The sequence below is a fragment of the Calidris pugnax genome, unplaced genomic scaffold (genome assembly GCF_001431845.1).
Source record: "Calidris pugnax isolate Ruff unplaced genomic scaffold, ASM143184v1 scaffold68, whole genome shotgun sequence".
Lineage (NCBI taxonomy): Eukaryota > Metazoa > Chordata > Aves > Charadriiformes > Scolopacidae > Calidris > Calidris pugnax.
Window position 1 is genome coordinate 5,849,128 of NW_015090921.1, and position 24,492 is coordinate 5,873,619.

The 24,492-nt window shown below is 40.6% G+C and overlaps 1 protein-coding gene across 1 annotated transcript in view; it reads left to right on the plus strand.

Annotated features, from left to right (window-relative positions):
• The window catches only part of STARD9 (StAR related lipid transfer domain containing 9), a 109,336-nt gene that overhangs the window by 73,770 nt on the left and 11,074 nt on the right, over positions 1–24,492 (plus strand). Inside the window, exons 21-24 of the mRNA XM_014950158.1 lie at positions 184–231; positions 7,268–7,458; positions 11,808–12,291; positions 13,059–24,248. Coding sequence (XP_014805644.1) covers positions 184–231; positions 7,268–7,458; positions 11,808–12,291; positions 13,059–24,248 — 11,913 coding nt within the window. The remainder of the gene's footprint in view (positions 1–183; positions 232–7,267; positions 7,459–11,807; positions 12,292–13,058; positions 24,249–24,492) is intronic.

Below are 24,492 nucleotides of genomic sequence, written 5' to 3' on the forward strand. Positions count from 1 at the left end.
CACTCCCTCTCGCTCCCTTCTCACTTGATAGTTCTTGATGCTCTCCTAGCTGCTAGCAATCTGCATCTTAGAGTCTTCCTCTACTGAAAATTACAATAACATCTCTGTGTATAGTAGGCTGCAATGAAGTTTTTTTGCTTTCTTTTTGAACATCTTTATGATTTCCTATTTTTATTTTTACAGTCAAAAATGCAGAAACTGTAAAGAAAACAAACGTTCTACTGAACTAAGGTAAGAATATTAATGTGTCTAAATCACGCTGAATTTTTTTGGTCCCTCTAGCTTTGTCTGTGTTCTACACTACACTAATTTGCTACACTAATTTCCTCTGGAAGAGGTGCAAACTAGGCTTCTAGCTTTAATTTGATTTTATCATATTGAAACAAGAATGTGTACATGCAGCTGAGTTACACGCAACTCTCTGCAACCATGTTCTTTCTTCATACTCAGTGTTGTGCAAATGGTTTGCAGCTTTGTTGCCTGTGTAAGCTTTAAGCCATGTTTGGAGTGGGGTTTACGCTGAAGCTGCTCCAATTTACAATATATAAGAACCCTAAAATGTGCTAAATTTGATGTCTGTAGTAGGTACTGTGAATACTTATGACCTGTCTTGAAAAATCCTTGGACAAGTTTGGTTCTCTTCTGGTGAGAAGAAAATGGCTTTATGGAAGAGTCCAAAAAAGAAGTTCTAGCATAGAGTGTGGTTCATTCACACAGAGAAGCACAGCAGCTGCACACAAAAAGAATTCAGAAATTGTTGGGCTTCCATGAGTTTAAGTACTCTTTAATCAGGAACTGATGGTACTTTGCTTTCTTCTGGATTTTTTATTTCAGAACATATATTATGATAATGATTACTTACAGCCTTATCTCGCGTGCTCTCAGTAAGATGACATTTTTCCCATCTGCTTTTTCATGGGTTGAATTACCAGTTCAACCTCTAACTGTATGTTAAAATATTTTGAGAAATGAGACAAAACCCAAATTTCTACCATTGAACTCAAATACTAAAATTTTAGTCATAAAACGTTCCCTGAAACGGGGTGTGTTTCATTATACTCAGCTGCTTGCTCGTACACCCTACTCAGAAGAGCCCCAGGACTTCAAACTTCTGGTGTTTGTTCTCAGCCAGCAAATACACAGAAGGCATGTGACTGGCATCAGCCATCATATGATAGCATCACCACAAATAAGTAGATAATTACATTCTTGCTCCTGTCACTGCCTTAATACCATACTGCACATAAATATAAACCCTGATTTTATTCTTTTGCTAGTTTGAAAAAAAACAGGAGTTGTTCCATTAGAGTCCAGTGGTATAGCAGTACACTGAATTAATTTTAGCTGCTTGAATCATGCTTAAGCTCTCTTTCCTTGAAAGTACTAGCATTGTTAAACTGGAGAAAAAATAAGTAATCTCATAAGAATGTGTGAAATCCTACTGAACTGGAAACAGTGCCTGTAGATACGGCATCTGATGCTGGAGAACACAACACAAATATTATTCTAGTGTGGTATAGTTAACGTGTCCAACTAATATTTGTAAAAATGATACTCTGAGTATCTTACTTACTACTTACTAGCTTACTAACAGCTTTCCTTTTCAAAGTGCTCTACAAATGCAAGTTAAAGAAATATTTTGCATCTCTTAAAAGATCCCTCAAATATTTCCTTTCATTTCACAGAGAAATGCAGTGCCAATTACAGCAGCTCTACAACATAGAGCAGAATCATGTATAGTGGGGTTAGCAAGGGAACTAACAGGTTCTATATATAACTGAAATCGTCGTAAGGGGAAAACCTGTGATAGATTGTAGTTCCAGCTGAACTGGAATTTAGCAAGGCAGCACTGACCTTTACTGGAGTGTGTGGCTGTGTCTTGTGCCTGTGACTCCTTGCCAAAAAGAGGTCTGTTTTAGAAGCATATTTAAAGAGTTGCCTTAAGTAAGTCATTGCCTTACTGTTGTTTTGGGGGCTTAGGCAAACAAAAAAATGAGGTTTTACATGGAAAGGCTTAAAAAAAAATGCACAGGTGTGCTTTGTCTGTAAGCAAACCAGCTGATCAGAAATCCAAATGATACTTCACCTGATGGTAACTTCTGCGACGGGGATTACTCTGTGTGTACATGTCCAAAGGTCTCTTATTTCTAAAGGTTTCTCACTCGGCTGGCTGTTTGGAGTGATTTCTGGTTCAGGAGGAGGTGTCCCCGTGTCTCCTTCATCCCTCTCCCCTTTGCTTTAGGGAGGAGAAGGCAGAGGTCTGAGCCTCTGTGGTGGGCAGAAGCAGATGCAGGATCCCGCTCAGCTGCGTGATGCTCTGAGGCCCTGAGGGAAGGGCCACGGATTGGACACGGATGGAGGGGGAGGATGGAGCTGGGAGGGGGGATGTATATCACTGGATAGGCTTGTAACCCTGACTGCTGATTTCTCTCAGGGCTGGGATTTGCAAGGGCACAAAGTGCCTTGCCAACATCTTTTTTATTTTTTTTTTTGTCCTGCTTTGTTATTAACTCTTCTGGAAAAAATAATTTGTGGAAGAAAAAATGGGACTTGAACACTAGGCAGACAGAAGGATGGGATTACTAACTTGACTGATGTTTTCCTGGGGAAAATTGGCAAATTTCAGCTTTTAGCAGCAGTGGTTATTTTCACTTGAGTTTCTCTATTTGAGCCTTAAGATTTTATTGCAGAAGGGATTCAGCCTCACCACAGAGCTATTGCTGCCATAGTTACTGAAAACTGCATTATGCTGTAGCCGCCGCCAGCTTCTGCATCAGCAGTAGAAGTGTTTGGGGAAGAGGGGAGGAGAATTGCACAATAGGATCCCGGAGCGCTGACGACAAAACAGGCTGGAAAAAATGTGGATTTGCAGATGGTTCATTTAGCATGCGTCATGCAAACTTTGTGGAGAGAAAAATGAGGTGAAAAAAGAAGCCGGCAGTGTTGGTATATGAAAATTTTCTCAGTAATTTGTGATTATCTTTAGTTTAAGGTTAATGTCTTTCTGTTGTTGTAATTTTTTTTTTTACTGTCTTTAAAGGTTTACTTGGAGGAGGGGTAACTGTTGACACTTCTTGCTGCATTTGATACACCTAGAAATCTGCATGCTTTTGTGAAATTCCGTGCAGGGTTGCTTTTTTTTATGTGCTGTATGCCAGTCCTGTGAAACCAACATTTTATGTATGTCTTGATACCTGCAGAAATCAAGCTGTTTGTCTTAACGTTTGTCCTGAGGTTATATTATTTCCTGCTAGACCTGTGCCGAGTGTGGATTGCTGATGTGGGAAGGCAGGGATACGGGCAATAGCAGAAATTGGTCTGTGCTTGATTCCTGTATCTCATTGTATTCCTGTATTTCAGGTCTAAATTTAATAGTACATCTGATTGAAGATGTTTTAGATGAAAGAAATTAGTGATCTTGTTACAGAATACATCTAAATTCTGGATTTATATTTGTTTTTAGTTTAATCATTCAAACACGTATTAGAGAAACTGATTGTTCTTTAAATTGTCTATTGGGTGATTTAGCTATGAAGTAGTGGGAATTTTTCTGAGCCATTGTCACCTCATTTCTTAGTTTAGTTTGTCATGCTATTTCCACAAACCAGCAAGAGTGTGTTGACGTGACATAGCATGTTTGAAGTAGAAAGGGAGCATTCTTACTTCATGTTTCAGCAGTTTCTGTGAGCGACAGATCTGTATCCCAAGCCCAGAGCAGCCTGTCATTTTGCTCTTTACAGTCAGTGGTCTCACAGCCAGAGGAAAAACATCTTCTGGCGTTACCTGTGTTATGTAAGTGGCTCTGCATGAATTTTCATTCCCTTTTTGTTCCGCTTGAGAAAACCATCTTTAAGAAGCAACTTCATAAAAAGGCGTTTAATGTTCAGTCTCTGTATTCAGACCTGTCTCTACTGCCCTGTCAGGTTTTTGTTTTGTACTATTAAAAATTGGGAGACGAAGCAAAGAGGCACTGAAATAGGAGCAGAACTGCAATTCATATATATACCTTCAGCAATAATATTTTATTACAGTAACTTTAACCTGGGGGAAAATTGTACCAACTAGCTACGTCACCACAACAAAAGCAGTAACAATACTGTGGCAGTTTCTGTGCTGTGTTTGTTTTTCCAACATTTAAAGTGAAGTATGGGTTTGCCTCTGTAGTCTGCCTTTTTGGGGTGTAGTCCTAGTATGGAGCTGTGATTAATAATGTGAGTTTGTCCTCCTTCGTGTTCTGCTCTGTGTGCAAACACACGTGCCTGTTGGAAAGGACCTTATATTTTCATGTTAGTTCAGCAAAAAGCCATTACCACGTACACGAGGGAATACACTAGTGCTGCTGAGAACAGCAAACAGCACGCTTCCATGTGCATTGTTTGCATTGCTTAAGCTCTGATACTTTATGATATGGGGGAGGGTGGGGTGTCCTGTGGTGTTAACGTTGTTGGAAATTATGGGAAGAGCTTGTGACCCTCTCCCAGCTGTAAACAGATGTTACCTAACCACCTCTGCGAGCATTGTGAGGTCTTTGGATTGAAATGCAATGCTGAGTTGTTTCATATTCTTAAATGTTCTGGGTTTCAATTTGTAAACAGTTTTAACTCTGGATAGGTCAATTTTATGGAAAGGATGGCTGAAGTCATGGTTAGGAAGAATACGAGACATTTTGTTAGAGGAATTTTATTTTATCTAGTTTTAGGAAACAGTTGCAGAACAAGAATTCTTGGTCTACTGTTTTACTCTCATGCTCTGCTTTTCAGCCTTATTGGCAATGGTTTACTCAATCTCACAGAATGGTGCAAATAATGATAAATGTATAGAAATCAGCTCTCTTGCTACTTTGCTTTCTGATATTTTACAATGTTAATGGATCCTCAGCAGTCCTCTTGGATGAAGGTACTTTGCTTCTTTCACACGTCTCAGACTAAGTGACTTGCCCAAGGTCATGCGATTGTCTGGTAACAAATTTAAACTCACATTTTTCAACTTCCATACCACTGTAGGAATCAGAGCTTTTGTATATCTGTTGGTAAAACAGGTTAAAGACTGCTCCATCATCAGAGTATGTGCAGAGAACATTTATAATTACCATGAGGGTTTTGATGTATCAGCAAGTGGAGGCTCCAGCTGACATCAAGGCTCTGTTAGGTTTAGTGCATCGGCATCCAGAGGCAGTCCTTGCCCTGAAGTAGCCTAAGTACATGGAACCACAACTGCTTCAAAATCAGAGGTTTTGTCTCAGATCAGTAATTTAACCTCCAGGTTATATCGCTGCTCCGTTACATTTCCCTTGGAAAATATGGAAGGTAACCTGGAAGATGCATTCAGGGGAAGCGTCCCTCAGAGTTATCATTAAAACTACGGGAGCTTTTCCTAAATGAGATCCTTCAGATTTAATATGATGTTAGAAAAGTGGTTCTTCCGTAGTTAACCAGCCTAGCTTTAACCTCTGAGTTTCTCCCCTGGTAGCTGGTGACATTGCAAATACCTGAACAGCTGGAGGTTTGTGATGGCCATACCAGCATTTTGGTGCTGCGGTGAAGTGTCAGTTCAAACCCACTGCAGCTGAATCAGAAATGAGGCATCCCGCTCCTGTTTCCTGGGGATCAATTAAAGTTTGTCTTAGAGGAAAAAAATTACAAATCACAGGTTATTCGCATCTTTGTAGTCAAGCCAAGGACAAATAGATCTTGGAGCTGCCTATTCTTGTAGTTTGTTCCTGTGGGTCCCAAACAGACACAAACCATTTAGCAAATGACAGCAGCAAAGTTTGTAGTCTGGCTGTTTGCACCATGCCAGGCAATTGAACAGAAGATGCTCCTTTTCAGTTATTCTCACCAGCATTACATTCGCATAAACATTAAAAACAAACTGAATTCTGTTTTCCTTAGGTGAATGAAAGAGAGTCACAGTAATATTGTAATTTATTGAGAATCTTAAGGCTTTTATGTAGTGAGGCTTTCCCACTGCTTCTTAAGGAAGTGAAATATATGTTCCATGTAAAGGTACTCTAGAAGATTTGTAGACTTTGCCTGCTTGATTTTTTCATCTGTTTTGGCTGCTGATCTAGCACACGGAATTGAAGTTGTTGCTGTAGAAATGGTAGATTTGAACATTCTTGAAGTTCTAAAGAGAGATGTCAAATGTTCTTGTCATACAGGTGACCTTGCATTGGTAATGATTTTTCAAACAACATGGATGTTTCCAAAGCATTCTCTTTGAAATTATTTTTTTGTTTTCTTTTGACCTTCAGGGACTTTTTAGACTTTTGATACATTTTCAATTTAAAATTATAATAAATACATCATATACTTCATTAGTAAGATATATTAAAAAAATTTTCAAGACTTAAAGGTTTAATTTTCTGAGGTTACATAGGATAATGTGGTGTTTAGACACAAAAAACAGCCAAAGATCATATATAACCTTTATATATAATATAACTTTAACAGTAAGAAGTTCCGATGATAATTTGTGGACAGGCAGAATACATATATATTCCTTTCAGAGGGTTAATGTATTTTGAATATTATCATGAATCACGCTAAGAATAGATGGTCTTTTGATTGTTACTCTGGATGTGTGTAAAGTTTTGCCACACAGTCAGGAACCAAATATCTTGGAGGGGGCTGTAAGGCAGTTTTTCACAGGTTAGTCACTTTTCTGATTGCAATTCTGCTCCAAATATAGAAGCAGTAACCTAATATAGTTGTTGCATCCAGCAGAGAATTGGGTGATCAAGTTCTTCCCTTGGTACTGCCAGAGAACTGTCAGTGTAATCTCAACAATGCCTGTAACCCTTTCTAGGTTGGAGAATTTTTATCTGAAAACAGAGAAGAATGTTTGTCAGTTCTCTAAAGCGCTTTGCTTTAGTACTCAGATGACAAATATCCTATATAGTGGTTATAAAATTTTAGAACATATAAATAACCCCCCTCCCCAATTTCATTTTTGGAAGATCTACAGCAAAATGAAAAGTTAATTTTTTTTTTAAATTCTTTTTTGCTATTTTCTTTCTGGTGATGGAATTTTCTGCTTCACCACAAGAGCTTCCATGCTTGCTGTCATTTATGATATTTACAGGATTGTAGCCTGCTGTGACATACATATACACAACTACTTTACCATCATGAGTTTTAGGCATAATGCACTGTTATTGGACAAAACAAGATCTTGAATGTTGTCTGTCTTTAGTAAGATGACTTGTTTTATTATGAATGTTTGGTATTCATTTCTGGTTTAAATTCACTGTCAACATTTCTAATAGCAGAGAAATAGATGCTGTCCATGAAGAGTACAAGCAGAAACTGAGAGACCAGGAAGTTTTCCACAGAAAACAAATTCAACGGCAGCATATCTACGTTGAGGACTTAAAGCAGCAGATCCTGAGAGGACAGATCAGAGCAGAGCAGGAACTAGAAAATGACCAAGCACTGATCAACCAGCAGATCCAAGAAAGTGAGTACCAGCCTTATTTCCTCTCTCTTTTTTCCTTCCATTATTGCGCTTTCATCCCCTTGATGTTTTGTCCTAGTTATGCTTTATGTTATGAGTGAAATTTTTATTATGGCTTATCACAAGTTTTCTCTTAAAATTGCCTTTCCCTTGAGAACAGTTATTAAACTTTGATTAAAGGGCTTCCTTCGCCGTGACCCAGCAGTATTGTTTAATCAGCTCCGCAGGTCACTGCTGAGAGACAGCACCAGCACAGCTACTCCCCTGGGGCACTGAGCCTCTTGTCTCCCAAGCTGCTGCCCGTCCTCTCTCCCTGCAGCTTTCTCTGTTCGTGTCTGTGGTGCAACCCTGCTGGGTTGCAAGGTAGACCATGTCTGCTATTTGTGTTTTAAGCTTTTCTTGTGACATACCTATGCTTCATCCAATGAGTTGTTCTGGGAGACTGGAACTGAAATGACTGTGGTAGTTCCTACCATTAGCTTTCAGGGGAAACTGCTCTAACAATAACCAAGCAGCACTTCCAAGACAGCGATGTGTGTTGGTTGAGGTACTCCCTTTATGCATTTCATTGATGATGTCATCTGTAACAATAGAGACTGTTTTTACATGCTTCTAATGAATTTCACTCATTAGGAAAAATAGGGCCGTGGCATAAGACCTCAGCTCAAACTGAATTTTCTGTGGTTGCTATGTCTGTTTTAAACAATAAAAATAAGGAAAACACATCTGAGTATCAGTTGGGACACTAAAGTTCAAAGCTAAAATCCCAGCCTCAGTTAAGGGAGAGAGTTTCACTGACTTTTATATAGTCAGCATTTCCAACACCCTTGCCCTTTTATAGTATGAAGAAAAATGTGGGGAGACAGTCTGTGGTAGAAACTGAAGCGCGGCAAACTAATATTGAAAATAAGCTGTGGGTTTTATTAACCCTAAAGATGTTTAATTAGTGTTATTGCATTTTTCAGTGCTGAATTTGTTTTAGACCAAATCTGGATTTAAAGAAGAGAGGCATGGTTTGGTTAAAATAGGAGTTATTTCTAGGAAGTTCTAAGGTGTTATGCAAGAATATTAAAGGGTCAGTGATCAGATTTTGACCGGCAAATAGCTATGACAGAAGGTAAAGCCATGGCATATTTGGAGAGGTATTTTTTAGTGTCAGTGACTCTTGGCCCCCAGAGGTGCTGCTTTGTAGGTGGGGAGACATATTCAGCAAGAGAAGTTGGTGGAGTTGGGCTGCCCTTTAACAAGTTTATAGACTGAGTTGGGAACATTTTAAACCTTGAGAAGTTTTTGACCACTAAAATTGGATGGTTATAGTGTTCTGTAGTTTTTCTTCTAACGAATTATTTCATCCAGGTTTCTTGATAAGCAAAGTACACCTATTACAAAGGCACCATTCCCAGTTGGCAAAACCTGCTATTGGGTCCTGGAAGAAAATTTCTGTGTACTTTTGGAAGCTTCTCAGACCCAAACTTCTGCAGTCTGCTCTCTTTTAATTATGCAAGCCACAATGAAGAGGTTAAGGGGAAATTGAGGTGATGGGATGTAGTAGAAATGAACTTAGAATATGTAGATAGTACAAGAGAGGAGAGTTCCTCCAAAATATCTTCATTTTGTGGCTCTGTAGACTGCTCTGCTTCCATCTAGTTCTGCTGGTTTTGCTGTGTTCACACAAATCTTTGCCAGGCAGGGAGTTTTTGCCAGGCAAAAAAAATTCTGCACTTGGCAACCCACCAAAGTTCTCCACCTTTTCTGTGCCCTCTGTGTCTCAGCTCCTGACAGAGGCAAGTTTATGAGCAGAGATTAATTAGCATCTTAGAACTTGCAGCTCTGTTGCAGGGAAACTCTTATCTGTCAACTGTTCTACTCACTAGAAACCTGCTGAAGAGGACAGATCTGGAAATAAAGAGTTGAGAAAAAAGCTTTGTATGTGAAAGCTACAGATGTTATTAAGAAAAATAACTTAAATAATGACTGAAATGCTTCCCTTTTATCCCTAGAGTAACGATCGATTTAGAATTCCTACTTTTGTGCACGTGCTGTGTGCAGAGCTGCCAACATAAACAGGACAGGAGATTCATTGTGGTAGGATTCACTAATGAAGTATGCTTAACAAGATCAGTAGTCATCAAGCAAGTGATGCTGACAATGCCTGTGCACTGATCATTTCTTACATTAGGGAAACTTCTGCAGCCCAGAATTCCTCTCTTGCCACTCAGCTGTGCAGAGCTGCAGGTAGCCCTTATTCATCACATTGGACTTAAATACCTCTTAATTCCTAACCCCCTGAATAAGCATTGAAAGGCTGCTTATTCAGTAAAGCACTGCAGACTGAAGGTATGTCCAGCCAAAAAAGTGTTACTGCTTTTAAGATATAAGTGCTTTGAAAAGCTTTGGTCCTTTGAGAAATGATCTACTTCTCAAGGAACCTTGCCTGTGATTTTGACATTGCTTTTCCAGCTGAGGATATTTTTTTTGTTTGCTTTGTACAGCTGAATATGTGTATTTCTATAGCAGCATAAAAATGAACAAACTCTGCTTCATTAAGAGACCACATCCAAGCCATCAGGCACAATCTGGCAGTGGTGATCTCAGTAATCCCTTCTTTTGATCGTTACAGTTCACCATAGCTCAGATTGAAGCCAGTGCACTCTGAAAAACCTCTAAGCACATACCCTGCGTGGAATAAAGTAGTCTTGCATCTAGGGTTAAAAATAAATCAACCTGGTATTCTGTGTTCTCTACTGCTTCCCCATTGGCTGCAAAGATCAGGCTCTGAATACTTAGAGAAGACTAAGTTTGTAAGCAGAGGTAACATATTTTATTATCAAATTAGGTTAGTCAGTTGATTTGTGAGCATACTTAGCATTTATGAAATATGGGGGACATTAACAAAAGCAGAGAAGCTGACTCTCTCTGAAGTGGTGATTTTAATGAAAAGTACTCATCAACTGGTGGTATGAGCTTGTCTCTTTTGAATTATGTTTGTCCTGCTAACTAAAGGTTGTGTTGGACCTGCGTCCTTGCTGTGAGAGTATTTGATTCATTTCAAGTACATCATATGCTGAAGTGTTTCTGTACAAGATATCTGGGCTCCCATCAGGCTGTTCTGGCAAGTACTTGTTGAAGCAGCCGTAGTTGCAACAGGTAGTAAAATTTGTGGGGTTTGCTATACCTCTGCCAGGTGCCACACAGGGTGGTGTTACTTGGGAAGTTTCCATCTGATGGGCTTAGAGAGGCTGGAAGAACTGTCTGGCGGGTTCCTATACGGTGGCTTCCTTATAGCCTTGTCTTCAACCCACTTTGAAGGTTGCACGCCTGCAGGACTGGTAGCTGGCATTTGCCCCTGCAAATGAGATGCATCCCAAGTGGGGCATAGAGAGGTCTAGCCTTCAGGCTTGCAGAACTTGCCACCTATGAAGGCAAGCAGAAAAACTGCCATTTCCTGTGTTAAAGTTCCTTAGCATGAGTCCTTCTCCCTCATTTTCAGCATTCCTGGGTAAGTGAGAGAAACTAGCGTGCAGGTGGTTTTTCTTGGTTCAGTCAAGTTAAGGAGGAAAGGACAGGAACAAAAGGCACAAAGATAAATATTTATTTTAGAATAGTTGTAAAGCACTCAAATGCTGTGGTGAGAAGTGTATAATGCTTCAAGATTGCACAAGTGCTTATTTTTTCACTCAAAATGTAGGATTTCATTAGCTAAAGGCTGATTAATGTGTGCATGAAATTCTGTGTATTACATTAACACAGAGGCTCTGTTCAGCTCTGTGCAACTTCCTCTTCTAGTTCCCTTGTTAACTGCTCTCTGTGCACACACATTCATTCCCTAAGTAACATAGGTAAAGTTTAATGTGTAATTTCAGAATAATTAAAGCAGAAGTAGTAGCATATTTCACAGTCAAAAGCTAATGAAATTGTACTTGGCTACTGTGAATACATACCCTATGTCTTAAAAGTCCACTAATTGAACTTGAGCCTTTTAGTGCTTCCACTGTATTTTATCAAGAAGATTGAGGTGATGTTTGAGTGTAATCTTGGAGAAATTGAAATGTGTTCTTTTAGCTTACAAACAAGGTCTTGTCCACCAGCCTCTTCAGCTGTATCAGTCAAGCCTCTGCTTATATCTTGCAGTTGTTACCTGAGTCCTAATCCCAATGGAGAGGCTTTAGGTTATCAATAAAGTGCAGCAATGATACATTTTTCTCTAAATGGTTTGTCAGGCTCTGCTCTACATGCATAGAAATTCTGTTCTTAAGTGAACTCTCAAGGCTGATTAAATTAAGAAACAAGATAGTGAAGAGCAATGTTTTTCCTATGTTTTTACTTTCTTTCAATCTTTGTTTTGTTTACAGACCAGCAGTGGCTTATAAATGAGAATAAACGACTGGCTGCCCTTCAGCAACAGCAGAGGGAGTTTGCAGTGCAGACAGAGTCCAGGTTGTATGCAGAGGCTGAGGTGCAGAGTGCCATCGGGCTGGAAATCTGCCCTTCCCTACTACAGCAGAACAAGAAGAGGTTGGTGCAGCTGGAGCTCTTGCGAAGATACTCCTTAAAAAAGGCAGAAAGAAACATACGAAGGAAAAAGGTAAAATTCCAGCTGGAAAGGATAGTCAAGAAGCAGAAGTTATTGGAAGCCAAGCAAAACCTAGAGCAGCTGGAAGCTAGCTGCTGGCTCAATGAAGAGTGTGTGAAACAAGCCCAAATCCTAAACGAAAATACTGCTGTACGGTCCTCTTCAGACCACCACTTGCAAAAGAGAAGGAAGTCATTGGGTTCCAGTTCCTTGCAGCAGAGGCAGGATTCATTCTGTAACCCACATCTGCCCCAGGTACCCAGGTAAGATAACATCTGCCAATTCCTCTGCCTTTTCAAAAGTAATTTAAATTCAAGGCATTTTCAGTGGCCATCTATAATCCAGAATGCCTCCCAATGTACTAAAACAATCCCAAAATTTGCAATATCAGTGAATTTACTGTATTGTATCTCACACTGGAGCTCTTTGTCCTTTTTCCTAGGATTTGTACAGTGCATTCCCTGCTTAGCTCTTTGATGTGGTCTTTCACACTGATTTTTTTTACATTTGTCTTTCAAGCCTTTCTGCACTTTTTACCTTTTTGTGAATGCTTTCCAGAACTGGCTTAACTCTTGTTCTTACCTTGTTCAAACTCTTGGTAAATACTAATTTCTGTGTAATTTTATCTTGATAGGGTCAGACTCTTCCTTCAGAATATTTGTATGATTGGAGTGATTCTGGATTCTACTTTAATCCGGCCTTTCTCAAGCTAAATAAGCATCTCTAGGCAATGCTAAAAAGTTGGGGTGCTAGGGAGTCTGTCATGGTCCCGGAGGCAGCAAGTAGCTAAACCCTGCTAAGCAGAGTTCTGTGACTTAGAGCCATCCTTTATTTTTAACTAATATTTGCAGCTACTTCAGCTTAGCGACTGAATACCAAGCTATAGCACATAGCATCGAGCTGTTTCAGGATATCCAGGGGACTGTATGATTACTGACAGAATTATTATTTTTTACTTATTTATTCTCTGCTCAAATTTGCTTTTGAAAGGCATGAAAATTGTTGCTTTGTTTCTTCTTTATTTCCACAGCTTTTTGTTGAAGAGGGAGACTGTCGCAAAGTTATCTACCTCACCAAATACTGATCAATGCTGTGAAGGCAATACAACAGGGACGTTGTCATCTGAAGACTATCTTTACAGAAGAGGTAAAGACGTTTCTGAGAGTGATGACCTTAATGATGAAGAAGGGATCTCCTTTTCAGTCCGGAGGCAGCTAACTGAAAAACAAAAACCATCTTCATTTGGAAATAAAAAAGGAGCAGAAAAAGATTCTAATGATTCAGCTATCATGGCTTATATCAATAAAAACGATCAGAACATTGAAAAGTTGGATGACAACCCAGGGCAAGCTGGATCTCAAAAACAGACCTCTAAAGGCTCCCCTCCTGATCTTTCTAAGGAGAAAGAGGAGCCTGAAACCTTTATTACAGGGACAAGAATGACAAAAGCAAAGGTGCTAGGAAATTTAAATCAGCCTGCAAGTAGCAATCTAGAAAAAAATAGAGCTCAGGTATCCAATAAAAAGACTAGAATTGATATCAATGGAAAAGGCCACAGGTCTTCTCCAGAAAACTTTCCTAAAGAAATGAAGAAAACAGTGTATGGAAACCCACCATCAGCGCATCTAAACCAAACAGCCAAGAACTGGAAAAGAGAGCCCAACTCAGCCTTGCCAAGTCATGAGACATCATCAGGGGAACAGCAAGAATTTCTGATGGTGGCAACATCAGTAGGAAATCTCTCTAAGATCAACACACATGCACCACTCTCTTACGTTGAAAAAAAGTGGCACAGTGCAGAGTTGCTAAGTTCTGGCGTGTCCAAAACCACCACAGATATGCTGGGGAACTGGCAAGAGGATGATGAAAATGAGATTTCTGATACTGATAGTTGCTATTCTGTAGATTCTCTCTCCTGTGCTTATGCAAAAGGTTTCACAGAGAAACTGAAACAAGAAGATTTTGACAGAAATAAATGTCTTGCCAAACCAGAAGATTCTGAGAGTGATGACAGTCAAATGTCACAAGACTCTCTGGTAGAAAAGGAAAATAAAGGCAAAAAGCAAAATAAAAGCCAGTCTCACAAGTCAAAGGCCCACCATGAGCCAGCTAAGCTTTACAAAAGCAGAACTGATCACCATATTTCATCTTCGGTGACATCATATGCATCTCATATGAGGCTGGGAAAGCCTGAAAGAAGCTTCTCTCTGGACAGCTTAGCTGATGGAGAAGAGATGCCAGCAGAAGATCCAGTAGAAGAATCCAAATCTGATTCATCTGATGAAGTGCCGGCAGAGATTTTCTGGAAGTTACAAACTCCTAGATCACTGACTATACAAGCTGAGGAAGACCATGAGTCCAAGACCTGCAACAGAGATACAGAAGAGACAAATTATGACCTCAAGCTGAGCAGTTCCTTTTATTTGGAGACTAAACCACAGCCTGCTTCCAGTAATGCCTGCAGGCAATTGCTGAAGGGGACAAAAGTCTCCTTTGTAGAACAAGAAAGGTCTCTTGACGGAAGACTGTATTATGCAAGTGGAAATCCTTTGCTTACTAGTGATGCTTGGTCTTCCTGTGACTCAAAGGTTGACATCAGTAGCCCCAGAATAAGAGCACCTCCTTCCCATGAAAATCTGGAATTTCAAGAAGCTCATCTGGGCTCTTTGAGCAAACCAAAGCTTTGGCTGAAGAAAGATGATCTAAAGCAGTCAGCTGCTGAAGTTGCTTTTGTTTCTGGCTCTAAGCAGATACATAGCATTACTCATTTATCACATCATATAAACAAAATAAACACAGTTTTCTCCTCTGACACATCAGAAGTACCTTTACCTGAAACAACAACTGCAAGCAGAGTTTCTGAGAGTGGATCATTAAATAAGATTCTTAAGGAATGGACAAACTCTGATGGAAATTCTTCCTTGGAATCTGAAGATGCAACGTCCTCATTTGTTAGCTCCGTAGGACCAAGCTCCTCTTTTGTTCCTATTTCAGCAAAGCATGATTATTATGAATATTCAAGGTCAAATTGTCCTGAACAAGAACAACTGAGTAAATTATCTACTTACAGGTCTACCACTGAATGCACACAAACATTCAGCTGTTTGGAAAGCACCTCCACCACAGCTGGCTTGTCATTGATATCTAGGAAACTGGAGGGTTCTCTCCCCACGACTCATCCAGAGCTGCCAAAAGAACACACTCTGAAAAAAACACATTTTACTTCTGTGTTGCCTGTGCACGTTTTGGAGCAGAGAAATGGCTGTGTAGACGCAGAGTTAGAAGATGATTTCTTCAGAACTTTTGAAAAAGATGACCTCGATGATGACTACAGTAACTTGATGACAAAATCAAGTATGACAGATTCAGGCAGTGGAAGTGCATCTGTCAGTGCGCCTGCTGCTGAATCTTCTACAGGATTTGCTCATAACAGGACCTCAACACAGATATCTGCAGTAAAACAAGTCCAATTTGGAAACCATGGGCAGCTTTTTCCAAGAAGGGAAATACCAACATGCTGTGATGAAGGTTTCTTTCTCAATGACTTAACCAATAAGAACTGTTCTGTGGTAAGCAGTTATGAGCTTCAGCCATTGGCTGGACAAGAAGAAGAATCAGCTGTTAAAGTAGGTCTCCTCAGATTTGGGGAGAGTAATTTGGAAACAATGCAAGAAATGGATTATGAACAAATATCTGCAGATGAAATAACAACAGAGACGGATTTTTCCTCCCAGGAGATAACATATCGATGTAACCCTTTAGGTGCTGCTCACAGTGCAAGTTATGACCAATCTGCAACACCAATAGAGATGTCTCAAGAAGACATTATCTGCATGGAAACAAGCACAGATAGCTTGGCAGAGATTGCATCAGAGGAGCCTTCATTCAGTGATAATGAAGAATACGAACCAAAGGCTGAAGACTTGTCTTCACTGAATCATTATGAATTCAAAAGCAAACCTGTTTCAAAAAATTACTCCCACGAGTGTGCTCTAGCAGACAGTCAGGCAGGTCGCTTACCCCAACAAATTTCAGAAAATTCTCCATTATGTATTGATAACATAAGAGAAGAAAGCAGTGAAAGTAAGGAACACAACGTCTTGAATTCTCGGGCTGTAGTTCAGAAAGAATTTTCATCCAAATATGAAAACTTAGTGGTAAATGAAGTTAGTTATCTCGTAGTGAATGCAAATGGGAAAGACACTGAGTCCTTCCCTGCTGCTATTTGTGAGAGTACAACTGATTTTCTCCCAGAATCCAATTCAAGCCTATTCTACCAAGCTTCAACAAAAGCTAATCTTTTTCAAAGTGCATCTGAGACTGAAAATTATGGTAAACTATTGGAGCATTTCACAATAATGAAAGGAGATTGCGATGCTACCTCTAATCTTACTGTGGAAGTCAGCGCCACAGAAAGTTGTTCTGCTGTACATTCTGGCTGCCTTTGCACAACGTGCTCTTCAAAATCAACAGGGCAGAAAAACAGTACGCAGAAGTTGACCAACGCTTCTGTGGAATTTGATGCAGCCATTGCCCTGGAGGGAGAAACACAGAACAAATGTTTACTTGAATCAAGAGAAGAGAAAGAAGCCTTTTTTGAAAGTGATTGCCCAGAGGATACCTTGCTTGTTGAAGATGATGTGAACTCAGAGTCAGGCAGAGTATTTGACTATAACACAAATACATCAGCTACTGTTACTCAAGAGGAGAGTCCCTTTGTAAATAAGGAATCCAAGTTTGTAGGAGACCTGGAAGCCAATCCAGAGGAAACTATGGTTCCTTATGAGAAGACAAATGCAAACCCTGGTGAAGAAATAACAAAATTAATCAACTTAGAAAAAAATGCATTGGAAATTAAATCCAGACAGATTGAAAGTTTATCTGACTACCCAGTAGCCAAAGTTCAAAGTGTAACTGAGGACAGGAGTGGAGAGGATTTTAAAGACGTTGGTCTGTCTGAGAATCCAAAGAAAGCTTGTGAAGTTCAGTGTGAGTTTTATACAAATCTGTGCCTGACACGTGAAGAGGTGGAGAAGGATGAACTGCAGGAACCCAGCACCACAGCAGAACGCACTCAGGAATCAAAAGTGCTCGTGCGTTCTGGCAGCCCACTTGAAACAAGCAGCTTTTGCCAAAAAGAAAAAACCGAGAAAGTAGAAATAGGTGTTTACTCACCGGAGTTTTCTTTTGTTCCCAAAACCAGTCCTTCAGCGGTGTGTTCCCACACAGCAGGTATTACTCAGAATACTTCACGCTTCATTGATACTTGTGAGGGGCTTTTACAGATGAGCAGACCAATGGAAAATGTGTTTAATACAGAGGATGTGGCTGCAACGGTACTAATCACAAGTAGGCAAGGAAATACTTTAGCAAAACCTGAAAATGAAGGACAAGTAAATTCTAGCAGTTTAATTGAGCACTGTCCCCCAAACTGTTTGCCCCAGGAAGACAAGGTTAATCAATTTGAAGTGACTGGGAGTGAAGAACAAATTGTCATGACAAACACTGAGGGGCTGATGATCACGAGGCAAGAAGTCATACGCACAGATGAAAATGTGTTATTTACTGAAGAGTCTCCAGCTCTGCATCAGATGTATTGTGAGAGAGATGACAAAGAGGAAATTCTAAATCAATTCAGGATCCCTGAAAGATACCTGACAGCTTCAGGACTAGAACAGAATATACTGTTAGAAGATGATTCAAGATACCATGATCCTACAGAAATGAGTGAAGCTGGTGGCTCAGTGGACTCTGTTACAGATACAAGAAGTGCAGTCATGAAAGATATTGATGCATATGAATATTCAGCTGATGATAGTACAGGTATTGACCAATATAGAATTGAACAAGAACTTAAAAGTCCCCGCATTAAAGAGGACAGCCACATGTATATGAGTTGCTCTATGCGATATCCTGAGCATGGCCCTTCAGAAAACTTGAATGTAAGTACCATTAGAAAAAGACCTGATATTTTTCAATTGGATGTAGTAGACTCCAGAGTTGAGGAGGAGAAAGAGCATTTGATGAATCTTGTACAAATGGCCAAAACAGATGAAGAAAAGCAGATGTTTGTAGAAAACACAGAGGAGGTAGAACTGATCGTTTTACAAAGCCTGAATGAGCTATTCCCTGAAGACAAAGACAGCTGCCAAATGACACGTGATGACAGCAGATTAAATGAAATCCTAAGAGAAAGCCAGTGGGTGTCTACCAGCTTTTCTAGAAGTAATGAAGATACCAGTGAGCAACAGAATCCACCAGCAACACTGAAGCCTACTGGAAAAATCCAAGAAGGTTCACTTAAAGACTCCCCATGCCAGACTGTAAATCACCTTGTATATCTTGGAGCAAGTGATGATTCCCATCTTGTTCAAGATGTTACCACTGCATTGAAAGGACATACAAAACCATCTAACAGCAGTGCTGGAACTGGAGCTGTTCTGCCTTACTATGAAACATTAATGGAGAGTGATGTCTGTGTTGGCATGCCTGTTACAGCCAACAAAACGGGGCGAGAAGACACACATCTTCCTGATAAAAAGCAAAGTAAGAATGTAGCTTTTCTGCAAGCCAAGACCACACAGGACAGGCAGGAGGATGAATCCTTTGTATTTAACAATGCACCTGATTGTGCTGTATCTGGGCAAGCTGTCAATGAGAACAGCTCTACCACTCCCTGCAGTGCAGATGGTTCTGAGTCTGAAACTGTTGTTCTTCAGCAAGGGGCCAAAGGAAATTCATTTTCCTTGGAAAAATTAGATTCTTCTGAAGATACAATTCAGGATCTTAACAATGCTCATGAAGAATGCAGGGTGGATTTAATGGTTAATAAACTACCAAAAGACAGCCTTAATTTCATAGAAGATACAGCTCAAGAGGAAAAGGGTACCATTGTGTCTGATTCACTGCCCTTGGATAATTCAAACCTTTCTTCTTTAGAGAAAGAAGTGATGGAAGATATAGGGAGGGGAAAACTGCATTCTAAACTAGAAATCTCTTCACAAAAAACATTTCACAATGTTAATACAACTCAGAAAGTATTTCACTCAGGGAGTTTATCACAGTATGATGAGACGGAGAAATTTTTAAGTACAAGCTATACTATAACAAACAGTACAAATGAAAATGCAAAGTTTCCTGGTGTGGCTGGATATCAGTGTGAGCCTGGAGAAAAACAGGGACACAAGACTTCTGAAGAGTGCTGCTTAGACCAGCCAGGCAGCATTGTTTCTGAGAGTGCTTCAACCCTTTCAGAAGGCCTGGACAAGTCTCCATGGGAAAATCCACATTATGATAAAGAGTTTCTACATTATAATAGAACCTTGGACACCTCTGAATGTCCTCCTGGTCTCCTGAATCCTCCAACATCATCTGCAGATGTTTTCATTGCCAGCAGTGGAGACAAAGGTAAAAACGATGCTGTTCTCTCTGAAGAAACAAAATACTTTGAAAGTGAATCAACTGGTTTAAGTGTATTTGTGACTTTTCCTGATGTTTCTGAAAAAGTAGCTGAAAGGAAAAATAGTTCTGCAGTTGCAGAAGCCACGTATACTCAGAATAATAAATTCCTTGGAAAAGTTGCAGAAGCAGATCAAAAGGAGAAAATAATTCAAGGTTCTTTCCAGGATTGTAATGACATAACAGAAAATGATGTTCATGAGTACTCGGAACACTACAGTAACACTTCTAGTGTGACTGTACCACAGTCAGACTCACTCACTTTTCAGAGCCAAGGACAGACTGGCAGTAAAGAATCAAAGTCTTTTCCATCCTACTTTGCAGAAGATGCTCCAACTGATACACCATTTCAAAGCTCCAAGAACTTCAGTCCTTTTGACACTTCTTGTTTACTTGATGACTCAAAGCCTCTAATGTTTAGTCAGCTTGAGGACTCACTTCAAGACACTTTTTTGACTGAACAACTGTCCTCCAGTTCTGCATGTGTTAGTCATCCATCCTTAACACCACTTTCAGAATCTTCTTTAACTGCAGATACAGGCCCTGGTGAAACTGGTCCATACGATATTTCACATACAGATATGTTGAAACATTCTCCATTTGCTGCTTTGCAAATACAAGACACTCAGTCTGATAAGGCCGTGGTATTCGATGAGCCGATACACGCTTCAGGAAGTATTTTACTTTCTCTTGCAAAAGAAAACAGGCATTGTCCAGTATCAGACACAGACTGTACTTCATATGAAAATTCTGCTGTAGTTGGGGAACCTGCATATGGAAGTAATCCTAAAAAATTTGACAATGTTATAAAAGCTGGTCAGCATCACTGGGCTAAAGTTCCACCCCAAGAAGCTTGCACAGAGCACATAGAGAAAGTACTAAAGGATAACTCTCTTTTATTACCATCATTACCTTTTTGGGATACTGGACGGGCAATTCTTGTTAAAGAGAGACAAATGAGAAAAACACTTAACAGAAATGAGGAAGAACTGCATTCAAATACTGAGGCTGAACATTTTGCAGTAAAGACAGAGCAGAGAAAAACATCAGTCAGAGAACCTGATGAAAAGCAAACTAATGTACCCTCAAATTCTGCAAACGAATTAATAGGCTCAGAAGTTACAGTGTTGGAAAATCTGTGTCCAGGAGATGCTGGTGTGGATCCTGAACACACCTGCAATTCATTTAGTCCAACATATCCCTCATACAGCAGAAGCACCGATCCCAAACGACTGTATCGCACTGTCTTGGCGTTTGAAAAAAACCCTGCAGATCTGCAAGATAATTGTCAGTATGTGCCTACAGATGAGCAGATGGAACAGGTGCCAGATAGAACAAATACAGATGGCAAAAAAGAGATTTTACTTTGCAAAAGTAGTACAGGTTCAAGCGTTGATAGTCCTGATGATGATGATGCAAACAATTGTTCAACAACAGAAGACGCTATAATGAGGAATAAGTCTCTGAAATCAGAAAGACTAAAGTTTTCTGAAATGAATAATGAAAGCACCTCTGTGAAGTTTTCACCAGAAAACCAATATTTGCCCCCTCAAGAATCCCAATTAGTGCAATTCAGGAACAAGAGATCATATTCTTCTACACGGAGTACAAAGAGCTGTAAACAAAGTGAACAGAGACCTTATTTACAAAGTCACAGACTGTCAGCCCCAGCTATTGCTGTCTTCTCTGATACAGAATATGCTTTGGAAGCTTCATCTCAGGCAGATCCTTTGTTATATTCTGCATCTAAATCACTACAAGATTTAAATATGAGTGTAGAGCCTCCATCACCAACTGAAGACGATCTTCATGGAACTGCAGGATTTTCAAAGCAGGAATCACAGAACTTCCTACAGGTTAAATCTAAACCCAGATTTCAGCAGAGAATGGCACAAACCAAGAAGCTTGCAAACTGCGATCCCAAAAATTTACAGAATTTTGCAGCAGGAACCCAAAGCAGCCAGTCTTTAAACGACTGTACTACTCAATCTCCATCATCCTCACTGCACGCAGCCCACAGCTCTGGGGGTGCAGAAGCAAATGTTGATTTAAAGAGTAGTTCTGTAACTCAGTGTAGCGAAGGCAAAGTTGAAGAAGCAAGATGCCAGCCAGAAACAGATTTATTTTTGCATGACAATAAAGATACAATGCATTTTAGTTCAAGTGATATCAATCCATATATTCATCCATGGCAACGAGATGGATCATGCAAGATTGGCTGGAAACAGTATGTTTTTGGAAGTGCAAGTGATGTCTCTTGCAATCAAATTCCTGTACACCTGGAAAATCGTAAAGTTACCAGGTGTTCCAGTGTAGACAATGGAATGAACTCTCAAAATTCTCCTTTTCATTCTCATCTCAGTTCGTATGCTACAGCAAAAGTTTTATCGAGCACTTTAAGCAGCATTGAAGGTCTTCAAGGATGGGACAATGTCAAACAAGACTTTCAACCTGCGTACTCAAGTGACAGTACTAAGCAGTATAGCAACGTGTCCAGCGAAACATTAGAAACTAATCCAGAAAATAACACTGCTGAATTTGAGAATCCTTCTGCACAACCTGGTAACTCTTCAATGCAGGTTGATGAAATTGTACTGTTATACCCTTCTGAGTCTGAAAGGTCTTCCAAAAAACTACCAGGGCTTACATGTGAGCAGGGAACACAAACAGCAACTACAGGAAGGTGTAAGAGGCAGAGAAGACGTCAAAGAAGCTATACGGATGTTTCTGCAAGAAAGCAGGAAACAAACAGAGATCTGTTTCATCAACCTTCTTGGACAAGCATGGAGAACCTGTCCATGCATCTGTCACAGCTTCTTCAGAATACTTCTGAGCTTTTGGGAAACCTCTCCCAACAGAGCATTATAGACAGTGAGCAGAATGCCAAAATCAACCAAAGAGGAACTGAAGAGGCTGTAAAGACCACTAGATCAGATAGCTGCACTCAGACTACAGCAGATGTAGGCACTCAGACAGAGGTTTTGGAAGAACCTCAAAGGAAGCAGGAAGAAAAACAAGTGGAGGCAAAAATGGAAAATGAATTGAGGGCAGCTCAGGCAGTAAACATGGATTGGAAAGGGAGAGGTGCAGAGGCAGTAGGTAAGATTCCCAAAAGGAAAGAGGAAACACTCTCTCTTGAAGAAAGAACACAAGAAGGAACAGGGATGAGAAATCTGGGCAATTCTGACTTCTATGACAGTCTTGACAGCATTTTGGAAGACTCCTTTATGCGTCTGCCTCGCTTACCCAGAACCTCTGCTCCTGTCTTAGATTTTCAAAAAACATCATTAAATGCGCAGCAAAATGCTGCTTTTGGTAATACCAGAGTTTCATCTGTCACATCATCTTCACTGAGCTCAGGGCAAGATGGTTCTTCGTGCACTGTAGTCAGCAGCCCTACTGACAGCACCTCTCAATCTCCAGCGTCTTACGCTCAGGATAAAAGAAGTGTCACTGACCTAGAGGTTCCAGCAGAAAGAAAATTTAGTTACAAAAACACCCTGCTGGTCGATAGGGCCTCTTCCCCTATCCTTACTCTCAGTGCTAGTCCCAGCAGCCAGAGTGCTTTCAGCAGGTCTGCCTGCCCTCTTAAGGAACCTCTTGGATATTCCAGTGATGTTTCAAGTCCCCTTCATGGCCAGAGACAGCAGAGGACAGGCCTGCAGCCCAGCCTCCAACCTCACGTGGACAATTTTTCACAGACAGAAACAGACAGCGAGTCGAGCTCCTCTAAAGGCAACAAGGGCATAAGAAAGAAATCCACCAGCTTTGCAGAGAAGAAAGCAGCCAAAGAGCTTTTGGGACAGGATGGTTCAAAAGACTTGGAACAGCAGCAGAGTCTGATGGTTGACACCCACACTACCATTTGTGCAAAGCGACTGTATCGCTCCAGTAGTGTGATGGAGGTGTCGGGCCACAGGCAGGTTTTAACAGGTGATCTCGGGGACCGCAGCCCACTGGCACGTCCTCTTCGTTCCATGTATGTCACGAGGGGAGGAAGAGGTTCTTCAGCTGGAATTGGACATGAAAAATATGTTGGTAATTCTGATACTGCTTTGATTCGTAACTACTCACCTCCAAATGCCGAGTTACTTTTTAATCAGAAAATTAGTGCCACTTGTTCAAGTAAGACAAATGCTGGTGCCTCCTCAGAACCTCTGGTAGAAGCATCTTCTCTACAATTCCATGATTTCTTCTGGAAAAATGAAACCAGCTACCCTCCCCTGCTCTCTGATGCGAGCGATGCGCGCGATGCGCAGACGTCCTTCCGGGATGAAAACACGGATTCTGTGACTGAGAGTGAATGTGACACTGAAATTCCTCTCAACACAAGTACTGCTTTTGCAAAGCCCTACAGGCCTCGGAGCTACAGTCTCCGTGACTTACCCCTACACAACAAATTCAGCAACTGGTGTGGTGTTCGGGGCAGCCCTTCTCCTTCCTTACTCAGCTTGAGCGGCAGCGTGACCGATCTCCGCGGCCAGGCAGAAAGGACAGCTCGAGGCACGAGAGGAACAGAAATGGAGGGGAAACCCCAGCTTTCTGACAGCAGGAGCAGAGAGATCGAGCGACTTCAGAGAGAGCGAGCTCAGATCATGTCTGGCCTCCACCTGGACCTGCACCAGCATCCCCTCACCGTGGAACTGACTGAAGCCAAGCTCAACCACGGCATCGGGGAAACGGACGCCCTGCTGAGGGTCCTTCAGAGCGGGGCTGCAGATGACCTGGGGGCGATTCCGGTGAAGCAGCAGCTTTATGAAAGGTAAATTACTTAAAGTAGTGTTGGGTTGAGTATTTTGTGTAAGCTTCCTGCAGCATAAATAACATTTAGTAATGAGCGCTTAATCACTTAGTCACACCGAGTCAACTATATGTGAAGAGATATAGTATTAAGCTTATTTTACGTACAGTTAAGTAATTCATTTAAGACAGTTTTGGGGTTACTGCAAGAAAATAGAGAAAACTATAAGATTCATTGTTACCTCACTTAACATTGCTAGCAGCTA